Below are 20,121 nucleotides of genomic sequence, written 5' to 3' on the forward strand. Positions count from 1 at the left end.
AAGCATTCACTTTTGGTTATATCAATTAGCGCATCGTTAATGAAAAAATTATTTTTATAAATTTTTTAGAATGGAAGCAATTTAAAGAAATATCTGGAATGTAGATGCATGGAACAAAATTAATTGGAAAAATTGCTCGACTCTCATTTTCGGCTACCTTCATAGAAAGAAAAATTCACAATGGCACAATATTCTTACGTTATTACTTGCTAATGACGGGTACGGGCTAGGCCATCGCTGTTGCAAATAAAGCCGAGACCGGAAGTGAGGCAATTACTCAGCCGGTCGGGCAGCTTCAGTCAATTGTCCCGATTGTATTGCCACAGTAGCCACTGCCGACGCTGCGGACAGGAAAATGTACTCACTCGTTTCGTTTTGGTTTTTAACGACCATCCAAGGTAATCGCTCGTTGACAGCCGCGCTTCATCGTTAAGCAAATTCTAGGGAATGGCTGCAAATCGATCCTCCGTAATAGACCTTCTGAGAGGTATCCAATGGAATTTGGAAAAAATTTTGAAAAATTTTTTAAAGAGAAGATTTAAAATTCAGGGCAAATTTATTTTCACACCGTTAAGTATTTTTTTTCGGAACGAAATAATTTCTCGCGCTCTATCACGTCCGTTCGCTGCGCGTGCACAATGCACCGTTGATCATTGCACCGGCTGAAGAATCGAATCGATTACTATTTCACCTCTTTCCTTTCAGAGTGATGATGTAACGGGGCTTTCGCTGTCGCTGTCACGGTGAGGCAACAATGTCCACACAATGCAATCGCTTTGTGCAAAACGCCTGGAAGAAGGAGCTCTGCTCGAACTGTTTCAAACCGAAGGAGGAACATGCGCCGGCTGACGATATCTTGCGATTGAACGTCGAGAAGGCTTCCACGAATTTGAAGATTGATCATTTTCAGTTGCAGGTACAAACTCGTACATAATGATATATCATATGCTTGTGTATATGTTATATACACAGTAGGTTCGTACATCGTATTTAGGCGCAAATTTTCAATTAGATCGTAAAAATATCACAATTACATTAAAAATGTTTATATATTTTGTTTGTTTACATTGCATATTTGTAGCAATCAGCAATTCAGATCTAGAGGAATGTAGTTTTATCTCAATTTAGATTAAAAAAATATAATTGAATCAGCGCAGAGCGTTTATTAAACTTTTTTCTCCTGAACGCAGCCAGGATTCAATTTATAATTATTGTTGATTGCTTTTATATGATTTAGATTATTCACCGTTTAGTTCAATTTATTTATATATACACAGCATGCGCTATAATTAATATTTTATCTATAAAGTCGACATATAATATATCAAGTAATCGAAATTTTATATGAAGATAATACTCTCTATCGTCGTCATATTAAGAGTCATATTAAAACAACTTGTTCTTCGAGTTATTTGTATATCACGTAACTACATACATACATCTAATTAACGGGACGTGCATTAGTAATGAGAGCGATCAAAATGTTTCCTGTTTATTTAGTTATATATATAGATAGAAAAGTCGCATTCCTATTGGAATCAAATGATCGAATAATCTTGCAGAGTATCCTTCGTGACAAAACGGTTTGTCGAAAAGATCAACGAAAAAAGAACGTCGGTTTCCCCGAGTCTCTCACCGAGGTGATCGGTTATGGCGGCGATGACTTCTCTGACAGTGAGGAGGATAGGGATGGGATCCAGGTCGATTCCTCTGCGAAATCGGAGGACCTAGTGCCGGACAGCGAGGAAGAACGTGCGTTATTCGACCTGACCCGCGCGAACACGAACTTCAATACGGTCACCGCAAATTTGACGAATGTCGAGAATAACGGTTCGCACGACGTGTCCAAGTCGTCGACGGCGTCGCCTCCCAAATCTTTCGCCTCATTGATGCTGGGTAGGATACAGAGAGACGCCGATGGCAGGAAAACCACTCTCTTGGTCTCTGTAACGCCTTTCGGTGGAGAAGAGTCCGTACCCACCGCCAAACGACCGATCGATCGAAAGATCAACACGATCAACTTACAAACCAGTCCGTTCATTAGATTAAAACCTGGCGACGATGGATCCTCGGATAACACTGCCGAAGTAAGTAAAACGAAAGTATTAATATCTGATAAAATAATTTAAAGTCTATCGCTGAATTTTTTTTTTATTAAATCAGGTTATTTAATTAGATACAAGTATCTTATTCTTGATTTTATGAAGAAAGTTGAATATTAGCAAATTAAATATTATTAATTGTAGCATATTTAAATGACATTGAAATGAATGATATTGCACTTTCTGATAAAATGTCTATTATTTTTTAATTCTTTCTTAACCAATATTATCTATTAAAAAGATACTATCTTTAATGATTTTGTAACAATTCTTATATTTACCGTTAGAAGGTTCAATTTAGTACAATTTACATTAAAATTATTTAGATAAGAATATTATAAAGCCATATTATGACAGCGAAAGTCATCAAATCGTTTTACGAATTTAAACGTCTCTTTGTAAGCAAGAAGTTTTCAATAGATATTTTTATATTAAATGTTAAAGGCCGCGAGGAAACTCAATGGTTCAGAGCGGAATAAGATCGAAGAGCCAGAACAAAAATCTCCCCCAGAATTGGGGAAAATCGTAGACATGCCGTTGATCACCTCTGCCAATATGATTTCCATCATGCGGAGGGAGACTACGGCGGATACTGCCAACGCGGATGCGGTGAAGACGGTGGAAACAACGGCGCAGAAATACTTGCCCGTCTCTAAAGTCGACAAGAATAACGCCACAAGTGTCCCCCTTAATACCGTTTCAGCAACAAAGAAGACTGAAATCGAGACTTCGTCGAGAATGTCTACGCAATCTGTGCTGAGTAATGACGTGGGAGAGAGCGTAAAGAGGCCGATGACAAGTAAAAGCGATTGTGCGAAACAAGACCAAGGAAAAGAAGAGAGGGTCGAGCTTGTTTCGTTGATGCTTTCGAAGAACGAGACACTAGAGAGTGATCGATCGATGAATGTCGACGACAAGAATGTCAACGGTGTCGACAATGGTAAGAAAGCTCCGTCGTCGCAGATACGCGAGGTCGAAGGAGAGTGCGAGGGCGCGGAACGGAAGAAATTCTGTTTCGACAGCAGTCGCGAGCTCGCGGGTGAACCGGATGGCAAAGCGGATGAGGAAGAAGTGACGGAACCACCAGCGCTGCCTATGAATCCACCGCCGATCATAATCACAGAACCGAGACCCTCTTTCTTACACGGTAGCGTCAATCCCGACTTGAAGATAAAGCCCGCCGTACCGCAGAAACCAGCGACCTTTTCCGTGAAGGCGAGCCTAAACGATGGTCCATTCGCAGCGAGAAAAATACCCAACGGCGATTACGTATTACCGCCTCCCTCAGTCCAAACCGTCGCTAGTAAATCCGCTCAAAATCTAAGTAAGTCTAACGATTAGTCTGAAACGTCTGAAATACAATTTAAAAAAAAAAATATTGCTTGAATTATTTGTTATTTTAATAATTTAAATGTTTATCATATTTTATTCAACTTAAAATGAAGATGAAAATCATCGAAAGATTACTTTTAATTATTGCATCACTTATTATTCTATCGAAATTTTTTAAAGTCCCGAATCGTTTATGTCTGACATAGGTTTTAATATTTAAGAATGGAGAAGAAATTATATATCAAATTTTATGTTGGTTAGAATTAATTGGTTTAAAAAAGAAATTTACAGCCATATAAATATTCTACAATGAAAATAACTTAAACAAATTTTTTTTTACGTTTTAGCTGCGTCTTTTATTCTTTAGCTTTTTGAAAAAGTTTTCTTACGCAGAAGTTCCCTTAACATCATTATACGATGCGTCCTACTATCTCTTTCTAGGTATGCAGGATATGAGCTCTCGATGTTCAACGAAGAAGAACGTTACGAACGAAATTTTATCGGAACCTGATCAAGTCCCACCAACCATTACAGCTCAAATCTCAGAATCTGGATATCAAGCAAAAAATCCGTTGAAGTTCTCTCTCTCGCCGTTGTTTACTTCCGTAACCACACCGCCAGTTTCGAGAAATTATCCGATGAGTAACGAAGAAATGGAAGAGAATATTATACTAGATGATGAATTTCCGGAAATTACTCCAGTTTCTGTCTCTACAATGGAGCTCATACGTTCACCGAACAAGAGAAGAATCGCTCCGCGACCGCCGGAATCCATGGAGGATCTCATGCCAGTCTCCTCTCTGTTTGCCAGGAATCCGGGAGCGAATCTGAAGTCTGATTCCCCAGTCGTTCGTGAAAAAGAGAAGCGAGAAAGATCGTCCTCTTGCAGTCCGAAGTTTCGCAAAGCGGTCTGCGATCTACCGGACCCGACGAACGAGAGTGCCAAACAGCCGATCGAGTCCGTGCCTAGGAGAACGATATCTCTGTCACAAGACAGCTTGACAACGGAGAAGGATGTGCGGGAGGAAAAGAAGAGAGGTAGAAACCGAAAAGGTTTTTCTCTCAAGAGGTTCTTGAGAATGGGCACGAGGAAGGACATGGATGTGATTACCGGGCAAACGTCGGGCGCGAGGACCGACGAAATACCGTCGACGCCGCAACCGAAACCGCGATTAGAAATAATCCATCCGTTGGAGTTGGACGGTGCCGCGGTCGAGGTAGTGGGAAACGATAGGATCATTGCTAGAATGAACGAGGACCAAACGGATTCCTGTGGTGCTAAAAACGATGGCTCGAGGATGGTGCGGTTGCCTCCATCAATTGCAGGTAAGTACGAATTATTTGCGATAAAATATTAAATATACGAAAAGAATTTGCTGCAGTATCTAAAAATTTAGGTAGATACAGACCTGAAAATAATTTTTGTTAAAAAAATAATTTCTCTATTTAGAATAAGAATCTTATTTTAGACCGCATATGTGAAAACACAATCAATACTAGAAATTAAAATGCCTACAATGGTCGAAGCTGAATTTTTAATGCTTAAATAATTCAATCTGAATTACTATATATATTGTATATGTATTTGCATATATACCATATTCGTAGTCATTCGAACTGCGCGTCGAGAATTGGTTTTCCGGACTTATATACGGAATTAAACTACTGTATAATAATAACACGAATTAAATTAAATTGACAAGCAATTTTTAATAATTTGATGCTCAATCAGGCATCATATTAGAAATATGTTATAAATGTGCTAAAAAAACTGTAAATAAATTGATTGTGAAAAATCAGGGTTGGGTAAGTTAATTTTTTTAAAATTAAGTTAAGTTAAAGTTAACAGCCTTGAAAATTTATCTTAATTAAAATACAAGTTAATCCATAATGAAATTAATTGAATTAAAAGTTAAGTTAATAAAAAAAGTAGTTTACGAAAAATTGACATTTTAAATTAAATTTTAAATTCTGTCTGTGTAAAAAAATATATATACATACATATATGGTACTTTACAGATGCATTCAGTACTGCAGCCGCTCACTAAGCAATTAAGTAGCAATTTAATGTGATTGGTTGGATCTAAAGGTATAAGAATTAATCAAATAATCACATTTGACCGCTATTTAGTCGCTCAGTGAGCAATTGTAGTACTGAATGCACCCAATATATATGTATACAGTATTATACAAGCAACCTCGCCACAGAGGAAAAGAAACATTACGTTTTTATTATAGCGAGACCTGGCAAACCACCCCCGCCGCCAAGGAATCAATCCCTCGAGGATTGGTCGAGATTGGATTCGGCGGACAAACCAGTCAGACCACCGCCACCTCGTGCGGAGATCAAATTGAACGTCGCTTCCAGAAACGACAAGACGTCGAAAGCCACTTGGAGGCCGTCGACGACCTCGGATTCAATTTACGCGAATCTGGGTAAGTTCAGGCCAATACAGTGTAACTGAGTTAATCGTCGCGACCATTCTCGATGTTAACAGCCATACTCACACGAATCCTCGCGCCAACCGCTTTTTAAAACGGGAGAGACGTCGCTTCGCTTGCGTGGGTACAGCGATTGAGCCACGTGGTGATGTTTAACTTGCATCCTCGGGGAGAATAGACGATTTTTCACTTAACGAACTGCACGCGATTAAATTCTGCGCGTTGGCCGGATTATACTCGGAATTTTGAAACTGAGATATAATTTAGACAAATTCAAATTTCGATGATTATTCCCGATGATGGAAAAACGCGACATTTTCTATAAGATACAAATCATAAGCAAGGATTTGTAAGTCCTAAAGAAATTAAAATTATTCTTAGAAAAAGTCACAATATTCTGTGATACGTATTATATTGATAATAATGTTTCGTAATATTTACTGAAAGAGTGAAGTGTATTCCTATTCTTTCGGACAAGACTCGGCTTTTAAGCTCCGGTATCGTTTCACGTAAATGTAATATTAAGCAATATTAATTGAAGGCTTATAGCTTTTTTTTATTGTTGAGACACGACTGCTTTTGCAATGCAAGTTTCCGCGATAAGATAACAATATAAAGTTTGAGAATGGCTGGTTAAATAAAATGTTATTTGTGCTATTTGTTGTATTCGTCGACGAAATGCTTTTTATAAGAGTGTAAAAGACAAGAACTGTAATATCGAACATTTGTATCTGATGAATAAACGTATATTGTTTAAAAAGTAATTTATAGAGTCTTGTTCTTTTCAATCATTCGGCTCTCTTGGTCTATTCTTTCTCTTCGATCGCGTCGTCTCACATATGCCGTACGGTACATAATCCCCGATGCTGTGGCTTGTTCGTTGCACCTCCGCATCTTTCTGTCTCCTCCTTTTCTCATTAACGCGAACAACGGCGACGTCCATCGCGCCGACATAATCGCGACTACTCAACCGTAAACGGCGCGCATATCTGCGTTCACGTCTCTCTCCGTTTTCTTCTTCTTTTTCTTTTTTTTTTCCTCTTTTTGCAGTGGTTACGTAACGGTGCGTACCACAAGCAACGTTAGTCGAGAACTCCTCTAACCGACACTGGGTGCAACTAACGCCGCACGCATTGCATGCGCTGTGATCGACATCTTGTAAGGAGTCTTGTAAATTCAATTAAAAGCTATACTTAATGTTACGTTTGTAAAGTCGAAGATCCCCTCCCGCAAAAGGATAAAAGATGCCTTATGTGCTATGTTATACGTCGATCCCAATGCCCGTTTTTGCTTGTAACGTGATAGACGTTGCTCGAAGGCTTCGTCGGCGGAAAGATGTATCCTCGCATGGTCCACGTTAGCCATCAACGCTTGAGTGCTCGTAAAATCGGGTTTAGATCAGAGACTCTATGACAAGAATCCATAGTCCGTTCTTAATCTCAAGACAATCTTAAGTAATATCTTAAGATGTTAATACGGCTTTCTGATTGGTTCATAACATCTCAAACACTAGCTTAAGACCGTCTTAAATCTTGAGCAACGTCTATGGATTCCGCCTTATATTAGGGTGGTATTCATAGTCCGTTCTTATTTTAAGATTGTCTTAAGTAATGTCTTAAGACGCTAATACGGCCCTCTGATTGGTTCGTGACTTTTTAAAACTGTACTTAAGACGATCTTGAATATAAGATCTGACTATGGCCGGTATTCATAGTCGGTTCTTATTTCAAGACCGTCTTAAGTAATGTCTTAAGACGCTAATGCGGCTCTCTGATTGGTTCATGATACCTCAAGGCTGAATTTAAGACAGTCTTAAATTTAAGATCTGACTATGAATATCGGCCTTAGAGAGATTACTTGGACATTAAAAAGAATAGTTCTCATGTACCAGTAGCGATTAATCTACATACGTGGAGCCATGAGTGAACTAACGTCCATCGTATCGCTACGTCAAATGTGACTCTGCGTTGCGGATGTTCCTCCAGTAGTGTATCCCAGTAGTGTGTTAGGCGAACTATCTAAGCCCGGATAGCTAGCCCGTTTCGTTGACATGCCTTGTGTCTTGTGATACTAACCCGTGGCGCTTGACGATGGCGGATCGTGCCTGCAGCAGCGGAGGATGTTACAGGTGAGGTACGCAGTGCTCTGACACCCTCGAAACCCCAAAGAACTGCCAGTATGAGAGATCGAGCAGTTTCCCAACCCGTCACGAAAAGGTCGCTGGGTACTGAAGATCAGCAGTACCGGAATTACGACAGGCTCACCGCTGCACGACCCACTTCCGAGTCGCCGGTAAGAGAGGCTTTTTCTACAAATCGGTCTGTCTAAAGTCAGCTCCAGACGACGTACACGCAAACATTGATTGTGAATCGATTACTATTGTTAAACTGCAGCATGAAAATGTTAATATGAACAATATTCACACGCTACAAGGAGTATTCTTTATATATAGGCGATGTTCATAGATCTCGGGAAAAGTAAACAATGAATAGAAGATAATTGCTTTGTAGTTGTTGCTGCAATAGTTTCCTGTACATATTTTTATTGTCAAACGGAAATAGGAAAAAGCACGCTAAAGAAAAAATGTGATAATATCTTTAAAGGAAAAAAAAAACAGATCGAAGTAAACTTTATTTTTAGAATTTATGTATAAAATTGGTAACATCAACGTCACATTTTTTTGTCAAAAATATCTGCGTTATCTTTTCTTTCATTGATTACAATAGAAAAAGATACAAGAGAATAATAGTACAACAGCACAACAATAATTCTCTAAAAATTCAAGAGAAAGAAATAGCAAGAAAATTTACATATATCCGATAAAATATACGAGAGTCGCCGTATGTGCTATGTCATTTGGAACCACCTCAATAGTGATTTGATAGTACAGCGATTACTTGCATTTCAATAGACATCCAATGACAGTCACATGTACGAGTGCCTCTCGAGTTCGCCCGAGTGCGATTCGAATCTTGAGTTGCGGCACGGAAGCGGAAATGGTTTCCGCGCCGCATGCAAAAGGAAGTCCGACAGCAGTGCAATAATCGGAGGGTCAAAGGCTCATCATCAACCCTCGTTCGTGAGGTCGATCTCGTTACCGTATTGCGACAGCGAGACGGAGAGCGAACTTTACGCGCCGTATACCTTCTACACTGGTGACGAGGTACGCTTTCAGAGTTCATGTTTTTTCATTTTGTTCCCATTAAACGCGTATACCTTTTTAATCGAACGCACGTGAACTCCAGGGCGCCGAGGAGGACCAAGATTGGAAGAACGCGGATGATGAGCTGAGGATGGGCCGCTTGAGGCAACGCCGGGGGCGCACTATCGTTCATCGAAGCCTCGAGGATAATTACGGCGCGGTAGTTGTGGCGAATCACGAAGCGCTCGCCCAATTTCTTGAACAGGTACGTTAGCTCTATATTATAATTATTTACCGTTGTATGTTCTTCTTTGCCTGAAACACATACAAACGAGTTCCTTATCGATCTCTTGTGCACAGATTTTGTTATCCTCAATTTGTAGAAGTAGCTTCATGTCTACAGACTTTACCATAGACTCAAGAAGATAATTAATTTCTGAAGGAAGTTACATGGAATATTTTAATTTTAAAATAATTCCTTATCTATTTGTTATGTAGCAATAAAATAATAAAAAGTGATTTTTTTTTTCTGACTACGTCTTTTCAGGAAAATCAAACTGTCCAGTTTCCTCCAAGTCTGCGTGCCCTCAAGAATGCGAATCCCCGATTGAAGCATTTTAATGTCGATACTTTGTCATCGGTCTCCATTGGTAGAAGAATATTTTGTCCTGCTACGTGGAATGATCAAAATGTCACTCTTTGCATAGCATTTGATTTAGCTATGCCTATGCCACAAAAGGATTTTTATTTAATGCCTATAATAGAATTTGTAGATAAGGTGCCTAAGGAGATAATTGAAAAGGTTCAGCCTTCTAGGAACGAGGATGTCGAAGGTAGGTAACACATGCTGAAATTTCACGATAAAAAAACATTAAAAAATATATAAATTATTATATATCTAACAATAATTCTCTTGTTTTAGCTACAATTTCAATTCTTCCGTGTCTGAATGTCACTACTATACAATCATTTGGAGCGATGTCGAAGGACATAAACGGCGAATGCGCGAGCAGAGAAGCGTCATTCGTCTTTCTTCAACTGGTCAACGCTCTGAAGAGTCTTCAAGCACGCGGGATCGAGGATGCCAGCAAATCTCTAAGCGACATCGTACTTTGCAGAGAGGATGTTTATTATCGACTGTACCTTCTACAAGGGTTAGTATTTTCTCGCGTAACGACAACTTGACGCAATATAATAATATAATCTCCACGATCCCGTTATTCAATGTTTAACTTCCGTTTTGCAGGAGGTTAAACATAGACCCGAGCGACGAGTCTAGCGAGGAACGGGTCTCTTTGTGCGAATGCGCTCTAATAGCACTGCAGCAGTTGCATCTGACGGACGAACTACCTCTCATGCAAGATTTACTGATACGTGAGAAAGCGGTTACACTCTCGCAGGTGAAAATTTATTTCTATTTGATTCTAATTCGCGGGATGCACGTGCAAATATTTCCAATTTAACTATAAATTTATTTTACCCCTTGCCTACTTATTTCTTTTTTAATTATTAAATTTGCTTTTTTAAACCGAAAATTGTTGATAGCAATGCTTTGTATTTCATGCATTTACAGTTGTTATTATATGTCTCATTTTTGTACTTATTAAATTTATTAGTTGCCAGCACAATCTGCATTCTTCGGATAAAATTACTGTTTAGTTCTTTTGACAATTAGGTGAAATCCGTGTTGGAATTCTCATTGTGGGGCCCGGCCGATGTGCCACTTGGTGGTCCACGGGAAAGAGAAGTGGCGCTTCAGAGATGGCTCGACCTCGAACGGGCGAACGTACTTCACGCTCTCATCAAGACGAAGGCAGCGCTAACCGTTATAGACGAATATCAATTATTATTCTTGATACGAACTACTGCTAAAATTATGAGCGAGGCATCCGTGCTTCTCGATGAGCAGCGTAAGCGCTTGACTCAAAGATACTGATGTGTTCTGCATCGTACATGACGATTTGTACAAATACTAAATATCTGGCGAGAAAAACTAATATTTACCGATAAGCAGAAAAAAGATATCCAAATGCAAAGATAATTTATAACCAGTGTGCAATACAATAACATAACATAGCTTTCCCTTCATTTTTTAATTAATTAATTACAATTAATTTATGTTCCTCGATATTGACGGTTTTTTAAATGGCCGTTACGTAAGAACAATGTATAATTAACTTATACTAACGTGAGATTGAATCGTACGTTTGCTGGTGAGTATATATTTTTGCATATGCAGGATATATTGATATACGTATAAATATCTTGGAACAGCTCAATGTTTGCTTAATGTAATGTAATGTAATGTCTGATGGTAAGATAAAGATATTAGGAATGTGCCAATGCTCAATCAAAATGTGATTTTGCGTGTACAGTGTGCGTTTCCATGAATCCGTTACAAATCCGGAAGTTTAGAGATAGCTGCTTCATGTCGTCTTTAGCAATGTGCGATAGATATTTATAAATATTTATATAGATATTTTACACACATATATTTGTAGAAATAAATGAATAATCACAAGGTGTCTACAAATTTTATATTTCAGAAAATCTACGATCGTAAAAGTAAGCGCAATATATATGCCGTATTATTCGGTATTACATGTTTGAAGAATGAGATGACTAATACTAAATCTATAATTCTAATCTAAAATTCTAAAGAGATTCTCTTTTAATATTTTTTTTATGGACTAGTACAAAACGAATTCTGAGAAATCGCATTTCTCAGATCCTTACAAAATTATTATTTTCATTTAAAAAAAATAGTTTCACATTTGTTACACTCATTGCGTTACGTTTTCTCTGGATTGCCGTTTTCGGGGACTTCACCCAATTCAATGTTTGCGCAAACATCGGATACAACTTTTTCTTCATTGTTTACTTGGATTTCCGGTATGATAACACTTTTCTCATTTGATGGTAAGTCCCAAGAACATCCGACCACGTTTGTCAATCTGCTTATGAGAATTATTTATTATGCGTAATTCAGTAACATATAAACATATTTGATATTTTTAATTATGCAATGTATTTATTAGAAGCTTGCAAATTTTATTTTTGAAATTAGTTGTTATTATCATACCTTTTGTTAGAAGATGTATCGTTTAATATCAAATCATCCTGTTCTTCAACTCGTTGCTGATTGTCGTAATTGGACAATACTTTATCCTCTTGACGTGAATATTCTTCGGTGTCGTTTATCAAGTGTTTATTTTCAACTGTACCTACCACTGTATTCACGTTCCCAATTGTGATCTGTATATTTTCTTTTTGAACTGTTTCGGAATTTTGAGATATTTTAATGTGTGGCAACGCTGGAAGAATCTTTTTCCACTTCGATAGCGGAGTCTCGGCTACGGTATGCCTCTTCTCTGCTATTTTGAACAATTTCCGACGTTCTTCTGTACGCTCATGTCGTAGTTGCATCTAGAACAACACATTTATAAATGTAAGATTAATAATAATAATAGTAAATATTAAAAATAACAATTAAATATAAAATATTAAACATCATATAATTTGATGAAGCTCTATGTACCGCATATTCCTTTATATATCGTGTGTTACCTTTAGATCGTTATTCACTTCTCGTAAAGATCCAGCGAGAGATGCCATGTAATAAATAATCAACGTCATAAGAACAATCAATGGTATTACTATACCAGGCGATGCAACGTAATCAAGAACTCTAAATCAGAATAAAGTTTTCAATAGATTATATTTGAGATGCATAATTATTTTGACTGTAATCAACAAAAGATAATCTAAATTTCAAATAAATTTGCATCGTAAAAGCAATCAAACGCTATATAAAAAGAACGTACCGTTGGATTATCTTTGGGAGCGAGTTTATCAAACTTTGCGTCGCTAAATTATAAATCTTTGGATAACCAGAAAATGGACCACAATACCACGAAGGTTCGACCCAGACTATAGCGTAACCGACCGGCAACACGCACAAAAATAACATAGTCAATAACAGCGCAAAGTAGAAATTGTTAGACCTGTAATGTATAAAAATAATTGCTGTGAATAATTGTGGGTAAATATTATAGATAAGTGTACATATAAAACTAAAGAAACGATTTAAATACGATGTCATAAACGCGCACTTTTATTATTTAATTTTGTTTGATGAAAACTAGAAAAGTGTAACATAGTTTTCACAAATAATGCATTTTAACCTGGATGCTCTGAAGACTACTTCGTGAGGTACGTTGCACGTCAAAACTGCCCAAGAACGTAAATACATTAGAACACCAAGCTTGAAGAGATTCAGTGCCGTTAAACCAGGACTGAAGAACATTCCCATCCAAACCATGCCTTGATTGTTGACTAAATGGAGAATGTTTTCAGCTATTTTGAAGTCACCGTATTGCGGAAATTGTTTCTCTAAATCCCAGCACCAGAAGTTGTTCATAAAACGTACGAAAACGGCGCGGAAAAAATCCATGCTGAGAGTGGCTAATATAGTGAGTATCTGATATAAATCATATTAAAAAATACATATAATAAGCAATGTTTATTGATCCAACTTTTGTAAAATTTGTTTTATATACTTACCAAATCCATGACAGTGAGCTTAGCAAGTTCTTGCCCGAACATAGTTTCCCAGCACGATCGACGCAGTTTTCTGCGCGTCGTCAGATTTAGCTGTTCTAATGATATATCTGAAAATAAATTTATCTATTGTCAAAAATTGAAGAAAAATAACAAATACAGATTTGATTTAAAAAAAAAAAAAATATTTTTTTTACCTAAATTCTTTGGTAGTGTAATATTGCAAATTTTTTCAAAGCATAATTTTTTGACCGCATAATTGTCTTTTGGGAAGGGAATCACATGTTTATTCGATTGCAAAGTAGAAAAGTGACTTTCCGGAATATGCGTTGTAATTGTTGTATTTGCTACTGTAGATGTAACGTTAAATTTTTTAACAGATGACGTCTTACTGTTTGAAGTTGACGGAGTAGTTCCTTCGGTAAAATCATCAAAATCAATAGTTTTCGATGAATCTGTGATGGTATACAATCTATTATTCGTTGTAAATTTAACATCAATTATTATGATTATTAATTAATTATTTAAGATAACTTAAAACAGTTTCAGAGTGCAATGTGTAGGTATATTTCTAATATTTAAAAAAATTGTTCTTTCAAATGATTACAAGTCAATCAATATATATATATATATATAGTCGCTAAACATAAACTAACAATGTAATTGTTATGTACAACATGTGTTATATTATACTTATATTGTGAACGTGGCAAATTGTAATATTGATGTAATATTATCATTAGTTTGTGTTTAGCTATAATTTAAATCCGAGTAATTATTAATTAGGTAGAAAGACACAGCAAGTACAATACCTTCCATTACGTTTGATTCGAGTGTTGTTGACGCTGTAGTTTCGCTTTCGGACAAAGTAGAACTTGTATAGAAATGTTCAGCAATTGTCGAATCAGTCAGAAAATTGGAAATTACTGTCGGGCTTGCGTTATAATGTATTTCGTTATTATCCACACTCTCGGTATATTGTTTCTCATAATAAGATGTGATAGAAGACTCGTCGCCACTATCCGTATCCAAAGTTGTAGAGCGGTAATTATCATAATCTGGATAATCTTTATAATCATACGTATCATTGAAGTCCTTATATAAAGTATCGTTGTCCAACAAAGGATTAAGAAAGAAAGTCTCTTGCCTGATGGATGGTAGCGCTGAATGAAAACAATTTGACCGTGTCGATCAAATTTTCGTCAGAAAATCGTGAAATTGTCTTTTATATCATTGGATGAAGGAACAAAATATAATTCATAAAACACATTTGTGCTATTTCTTGAATCGGTATGTCTGTTAGTTCATTTGTCATGAAAGCAAGTTCTTACTTTATAAATCATCTTCCACGATTGCTTTGAAATTTGATGAAGAAAGAAGAAAAGTAATTAAGAAAATTGTATCTTATTTATTATAGTTACTTTAAATATTTCTTAAAATTTGCAATAAATTGAAATAGCACATATGCCTGTCGGAAGTATAAAAAAAAAATATATATTGATTTAAATAGATCATACTTGAATCCGATATTTCCTTTTTAACACGAGTATGGGTGATATTGCTTAATAAAACAAGACTTAAAGATGCTAACGTTGCGATCTGTTGCGTACGCGTCAGCTCGTTGTCGCATGGCATTGGTTTATATATGCACTTGTTTATCGGTTTGAGATTGTAAAGATCATGTTTCTGTAAAGAAAGTACATCCACGCATTCAGAAAACAATGAATCTAAGGCCTGACTGCACCAATGTTACTTTGACTTTAAGCAAGGCTTAAAACTCTCTCTATCTCTGTCTCTCTTTCGCTTTAAAACGAGACGCAGAGAGTTTTAAGTCTTGCTTAAGGGGATGCTGGAGTGACCAAATTATCACATTACAGTCGTATAAAAATCTTCGAATTGATTGACATTAAAATCAATCCCCTTAAAATCAAAGTAACGTTGGTGCAACCAAGTCTAAATATATAAAGTATACGGATAATATCGTGAATAATGTTGCGTATTCTTCATTGTGCTATTCTAATTCACGTATGCTAACGGATTATATACGTACCATAGAGCTTATCTTATGGAATAGTGCGAATATTAGCGAGTAAAGATTCAGCAGATTTAAAACCATTATCCTGAAACGAAAGGATAGTCAAATATATCCCTTTTATATTCGGTGCATGGTGAGATAATTCTATCGCGATTAATAAAATAGCTCTTTACCGCGCTAGTTGTATTCGGAGCTGTTTCCTTGGATGATAGCTTTCAAGGAAGCCAAGGATCTCGAAGAATATTGGGAAAAGGTATGTAATGAGAGACATCACAATCGTGATTTCGTTTTGTCGCCACCAGTTTCGCGACTCTACGATGCTCCGTTTAACGACCTTGATCACAGCGTATGCCGACAGTGCAAGTAACGACAGTACTGCTACGTTCACAAATATTCTCATTGAAATGATTCTCCAACTGCGAAACACAGTTGAATATATTATGTACACTTTAATGTAGGTATTTAAAAAAATAATATAAAAAGAACTACAACTGTAAAAAGAAGAACGTTTTATTTTTGTCTCAATTTTTTAAACACTTAAAGACGTTTAAAGGTTCATATATAAAAAGCTGGCATTTTACTCCCATTCCATCAATTTTCATATATATAAGTGAAGTCACGCTCAAAGTTCGATATTGTTCAACTAATAGCGAACATCGCTAAAATACATGACGTGTCATGTTTATGGAATTGTGTGTCTTCCAAGATTACTTTTGGGAGCGAAGCAAAGGAAAAATTATTGCTGAATAAATTCGCTGCGATTTTTGGAAATGGGTGCTATCCAGTATTTTTTCTTTTTTAATAATTGTATATTAGCAATTGCAACGGCTATGCGTCGCCTCCGAATCTCTGCTGCAGCTGTAGTTGCTACTATATGTGGGTATATTCTTTTACATACTCGATGTATTCTCATTTTCGTAATCCATTTTTATTAAAATGAATTAAAAGTTAGCGAAAATAAATGAGTGTATTCGTTAACTTAAAACCAGCGAAGATACGCTCCATAAAAAAAAGAGCGAACAGCTTTTGAATGCTGCTTTGATTGTAGTGAAATGGGGGGTAAAAAGCCAGCTTCCTTCGCTGTATGAAATTGCATCTTTAAACTTTTTCAATAAACAAAATACTATGTGTTTTGTCTATTGAAAAAGTTTAAAACTAAAACATCTTTAAGTGTTTAAAAAATAGAGATAAGAATAAAACATTTTAATACCTTAAAAATAAACATTTTTTTTTCAATGTATGTATTCCTTAATCACAATCTTTTCTAGAAAAGTAGAAGGATACATCAAGAACATCAAACTTTCCGATCAGAGCAAGCAGTACATATATAGGAATATGTAAAACCAAAAATCTCAAGAAGAACAGTTGTGGCTACAAAATGTTCATCTATAATGTTAAAATATATGAGTACAGAACTCACTTTCTCTTGTCCTTTTGCTTCTCTGCTTCTTCCAGTAAGGCCTCTTTGAAGCCCACCATAATGCTGGCTGTACGATTGTGCGCGGTTTCCGGATTACCAATCATGAAGTCCCATCCCGTGAAGAGTTTCCACGAAAAGACATATTCGTCTTCCTTTTCGATCAGTTTACTCAAACGCGAGTTCTCCGCCATTCTGAAACAAGATATTCACGTGCTTGCCTCGTCACTTTTTAATATATCATGGGAATAATTGCGGAAGTAACGAGAGATAATTTTATAAATATATAATTCTATTTAAAATGGACGCTCGCAGCAAATCTTTCTTCAAGAAATAGTATAAAGTATCAATATATAAATACTAGAAATTAAAAATTCGACCTATGACGGTCGAAGCTGGATCTTTTAATGCTTAAATAATTCAATCTTGAATTACTAAATATACTATATATGTACTTACATATATAGTGCCTAATTGAACTAACTTTATCTAAAGATGTTGAAAAAATGCGACTGTCAATTAAAAGTAAAAGACGCTATGATATTCAACAACACGAAGAGAGCATAGCCGGTACTTGCGCAGAATTGCGACGAAGCTGTATATGTACACGACCAGATTGGTGACGAAGTACGCCAGTGGTAATCTGTAATTGCTGTTCGAGTCCTGATTGGTGTACCATCCGTAGAAAAATGGGGAATATTTTAGCACACCCTCGAATTCCCACAAAGTTAACAAATCCTTCGACTTGATGGTCTCTTCCTTCAACATGATCTTTCTCTCGCCGGCAAGAGTCGCGTTTGCGGTCAATACCTGGCGAAAAATTAAAAAAAGTTAAGTATCTTGTCAATACAGCTACTGATAAACTGTCCTGAAAGTAAAAATGTCATTTTTACTAACTAGAATTATCTTACTTCAGGTATCGCAACGAACGCCGTAAGAGTTACTGCGATGACAAGGTTGATCCAGAAGAGCCAACGGAGAAAAATGAAGTAGGATGCAACGGCGGAACCGAAATGGGATTCTATTTCCATGATACGGACCTCCCAAGGTATGAGCCACGTTTGCAGATTGACCAGCTCACGTCGGAAATACTGCCACTTCTAAGCAAATGAAAAACAATAATTACGATCCTTGCTGCTATCAATATGTTACTTAAATAATACGTTACTTAAAATTTTATAATTTTTATAATTTTTACGATAACATAATCGCTACCTTAGTCATGAAAAGCGATATGCGCGCTATGATGTCTTTAGTGTTGCGACTTTGAGCGAGTCTTTCCTGCAGAGCGCCTTCGTGTTGTCTGATATAAGATTTAGCTTGCCGTATGAGTTTGATCTTTCGTCGGAGAGGCCAAGGTTGTTGCTTTATAGCACTTACAACTTCTTTGTGTACACTGAGATTCTCAAAGATCTGCTCCTGATTACTGCTTTCTTCCATCGTAATTATCGTGCTATCATTATAATCCAAGACTTCAATTAACGATTAACTTAAACGTTGTGCTAGTCAGTGTAGCAATTCAGTGATTGAGATAGAATTCCGATAAGAGGTTGGTTAAAAAGAATATTATAATGAAGTAATAATAAAATAGATAAATCTTCTAATGCCATCATTTGGAATATATCTTTTTATACAACTTTGATAAGAGTAACTTCTTGTTATTAATTATTATTATTATTACTATTATTATTATAATATATGGTTTCTTTTTTATATTCATCTTTTTAGTGTAAAATATATAAACTTCAAAATTATATAAAGAAACTAAGTACTTTAGATGGTAATGTACGTAGTATATTAAACAATTAATTTAATTCCAACTCGCAATTTCCACGATAAAGTAAAGTAAACATCACAAATAATGGACTTGATCCACTCTAGCTCTTTGAAAGTTGCAAATACTAACTCTCCCGAACTCGTGGTGTAAACCGAGGATCGACGGCGCGCGACGCCGTCGACGTTGTCGACGCCGAACGGCGATGACGGACGTCGCTTCCGCCGACTTTGCCGTCGTGTCGAATTTCGCTGTTGCATAATCGCGCAAACTGACGCCGAGTAATCATCCTCGTTGTCATTTTCCTTGCCGCTCGCGGTTGACTTCTTCATTGGGGCTGGTGAGGTTCCGCTCGGACTCGCTAGCTTGGATATCGCTTCTCGGATCATCGAAAATTGCCATAAGTTAAACGCGAAATAGACTCAAAGAAATTTGACGGAGTTCTCGACCCTCAGTCGCATGTCACTCAAAGGCTATTGATATGCTTTGACGTTTCTTCGTTAAGAGAAAATTATCTTCACTAACCGGCGATAGAGATGCGCTGCGTGTCGTTGTGAAATCTCGTGTTCATGCGTTCGTTTTGAGACCTTCGATCTTCCTCAACAAGATCCTCGTTCTGCTGACATTCAACAATACCAAACGTAACCGACTGTCGACTGACCGACGGTTGCGACTTCGACGGGGATGACGACGGACCCACCTACGTACGAACGGCAAAAGATACCAATTACTGTCTTCGAAAACGATCATAGATTTCCCTGAGTCACGCGAGTAATGAAAAGCTCAGTGACCCAGAGAGATCGTTGAAACTCATTTACGTAAAAATCACTCCGAAAATCACTGCCGTTTGCGAGTGAATTCGGGAACTTCCTTCATTAATTATGGAATGAGAGAGATAAGAGGATTAAATAAATGGTTCAGTCAGCAAAATGTATTTAATCTGATTTTTTACAATCCTTCGTTTATAACGAAGATAAGAAAATATGATGCCTTTTTTAAATCCTGAATTTTATACATTTCAGATTTCATATGAGTCAAGGTTTTTTTTTATACGAGCAGAAATTTGTTGAAAAATATTACTAAACTTTAATTTCAAATGGATTCTATGCGATTACATCTCCTCTTTCATTGTCTCGGTTTCTTTTCGACACGACAGGACTTGAATCCTTTCATCCACGTGTCTGCAGATAATCGTTAATTCGAGGTCACACGCGACGCGACACACCCCAGGACATCCTACATCGATCAATAGGAATCAACGTGTCTGTGATAATTGTACCATTGTAAGTTTCATGACAAAAATCACGATTTTCTGTA

The 20,121-nt window shown here is 36.9% G+C and overlaps 2 protein-coding genes across 4 annotated transcripts in view; one reads left to right on the forward strand and one right to left on the reverse strand.

Moving 5' to 3' along the window:
* LOC108725550 (uncharacterized) overlaps positions 1 to 11,497 on the forward strand; it is a 65,205-nt gene extending 53,708 nt beyond the window's left edge. For 2 of the 3 annotated variants that reach the window (XM_018452632.1, XM_018452631.1), the window contains 12 exons: positions 706 to 916; positions 1,563 to 2,087; positions 2,547 to 3,426; positions 3,876 to 4,760; positions 5,673 to 5,870; positions 7,987 to 8,168; positions 8,788 to 9,039; positions 9,122 to 9,283; positions 9,566 to 9,851; positions 9,941 to 10,172; positions 10,265 to 10,418; positions 10,694 to 11,497. In XM_018452632.1, coding sequence (XP_018308134.1) covers positions 755 to 916; positions 1,563 to 2,087; positions 2,547 to 3,426; positions 3,876 to 4,760; positions 5,673 to 5,870; positions 7,987 to 8,168; positions 8,788 to 9,039; positions 9,122 to 9,283; positions 9,566 to 9,851; positions 9,941 to 10,172; positions 10,265 to 10,418; positions 10,694 to 10,954 — 4,179 coding nt within the window. In that variant the 5' untranslated portion in view covers positions 706 to 754 and the 3' untranslated portion in view covers positions 10,955 to 11,497. The remainder of the gene's footprint in view (positions 1 to 705; positions 917 to 1,562; positions 2,088 to 2,546; positions 3,427 to 3,875; positions 4,761 to 5,672; positions 5,871 to 7,986; positions 8,169 to 8,787; positions 9,040 to 9,121; positions 9,284 to 9,565; positions 9,852 to 9,940; positions 10,173 to 10,264; positions 10,419 to 10,693) is intronic. The other variant, XM_018452633.1, reaches the window with a different exon arrangement.
* Positions 11,498 to 11,809: 312 nt separating this feature from the next.
* On the reverse strand, positions 11,810 to 19,448 carry LOC108725439 (transmembrane channel-like protein 3). Its single transcript, XM_018452460.1, has 17 exons — positions 19,330 to 19,448; positions 18,937 to 19,183; positions 18,246 to 18,483; positions 17,942 to 18,130; positions 17,605 to 17,840; positions 17,034 to 17,225; positions 15,787 to 16,029; positions 15,629 to 15,698; positions 15,096 to 15,264; positions 14,391 to 14,741; positions 13,776 to 14,033; positions 13,582 to 13,688; positions 13,203 to 13,498; positions 12,843 to 13,022; positions 12,586 to 12,706; positions 12,101 to 12,444; positions 11,810 to 11,972 (listed from the first exon to the last, which is right to left on the reverse strand). Exons 1-17 carry the CDS (start codon positions 19,373 to 19,375, stop codon positions 11,810 to 11,812), a joined length of 3,450 nt encoding a protein of 1,149 aa, XP_018307962.1. The 5' UTR covers positions 19,376 to 19,448.
* Between the last annotated feature and the right edge of the window lie 673 nt (positions 19,449 to 20,121).

The sequence above is a fragment of the Mycetomoellerius zeteki genome, unplaced genomic scaffold (genome assembly GCF_001594055.1).
Source record: "Mycetomoellerius zeteki isolate Tzet28-1 unplaced genomic scaffold, Tzet1.0 scaffold35, whole genome shotgun sequence".
In the NCBI taxonomy this organism is placed as follows: domain Eukaryota; kingdom Metazoa; phylum Arthropoda; class Insecta; order Hymenoptera; family Formicidae; genus Mycetomoellerius; species Mycetomoellerius zeteki.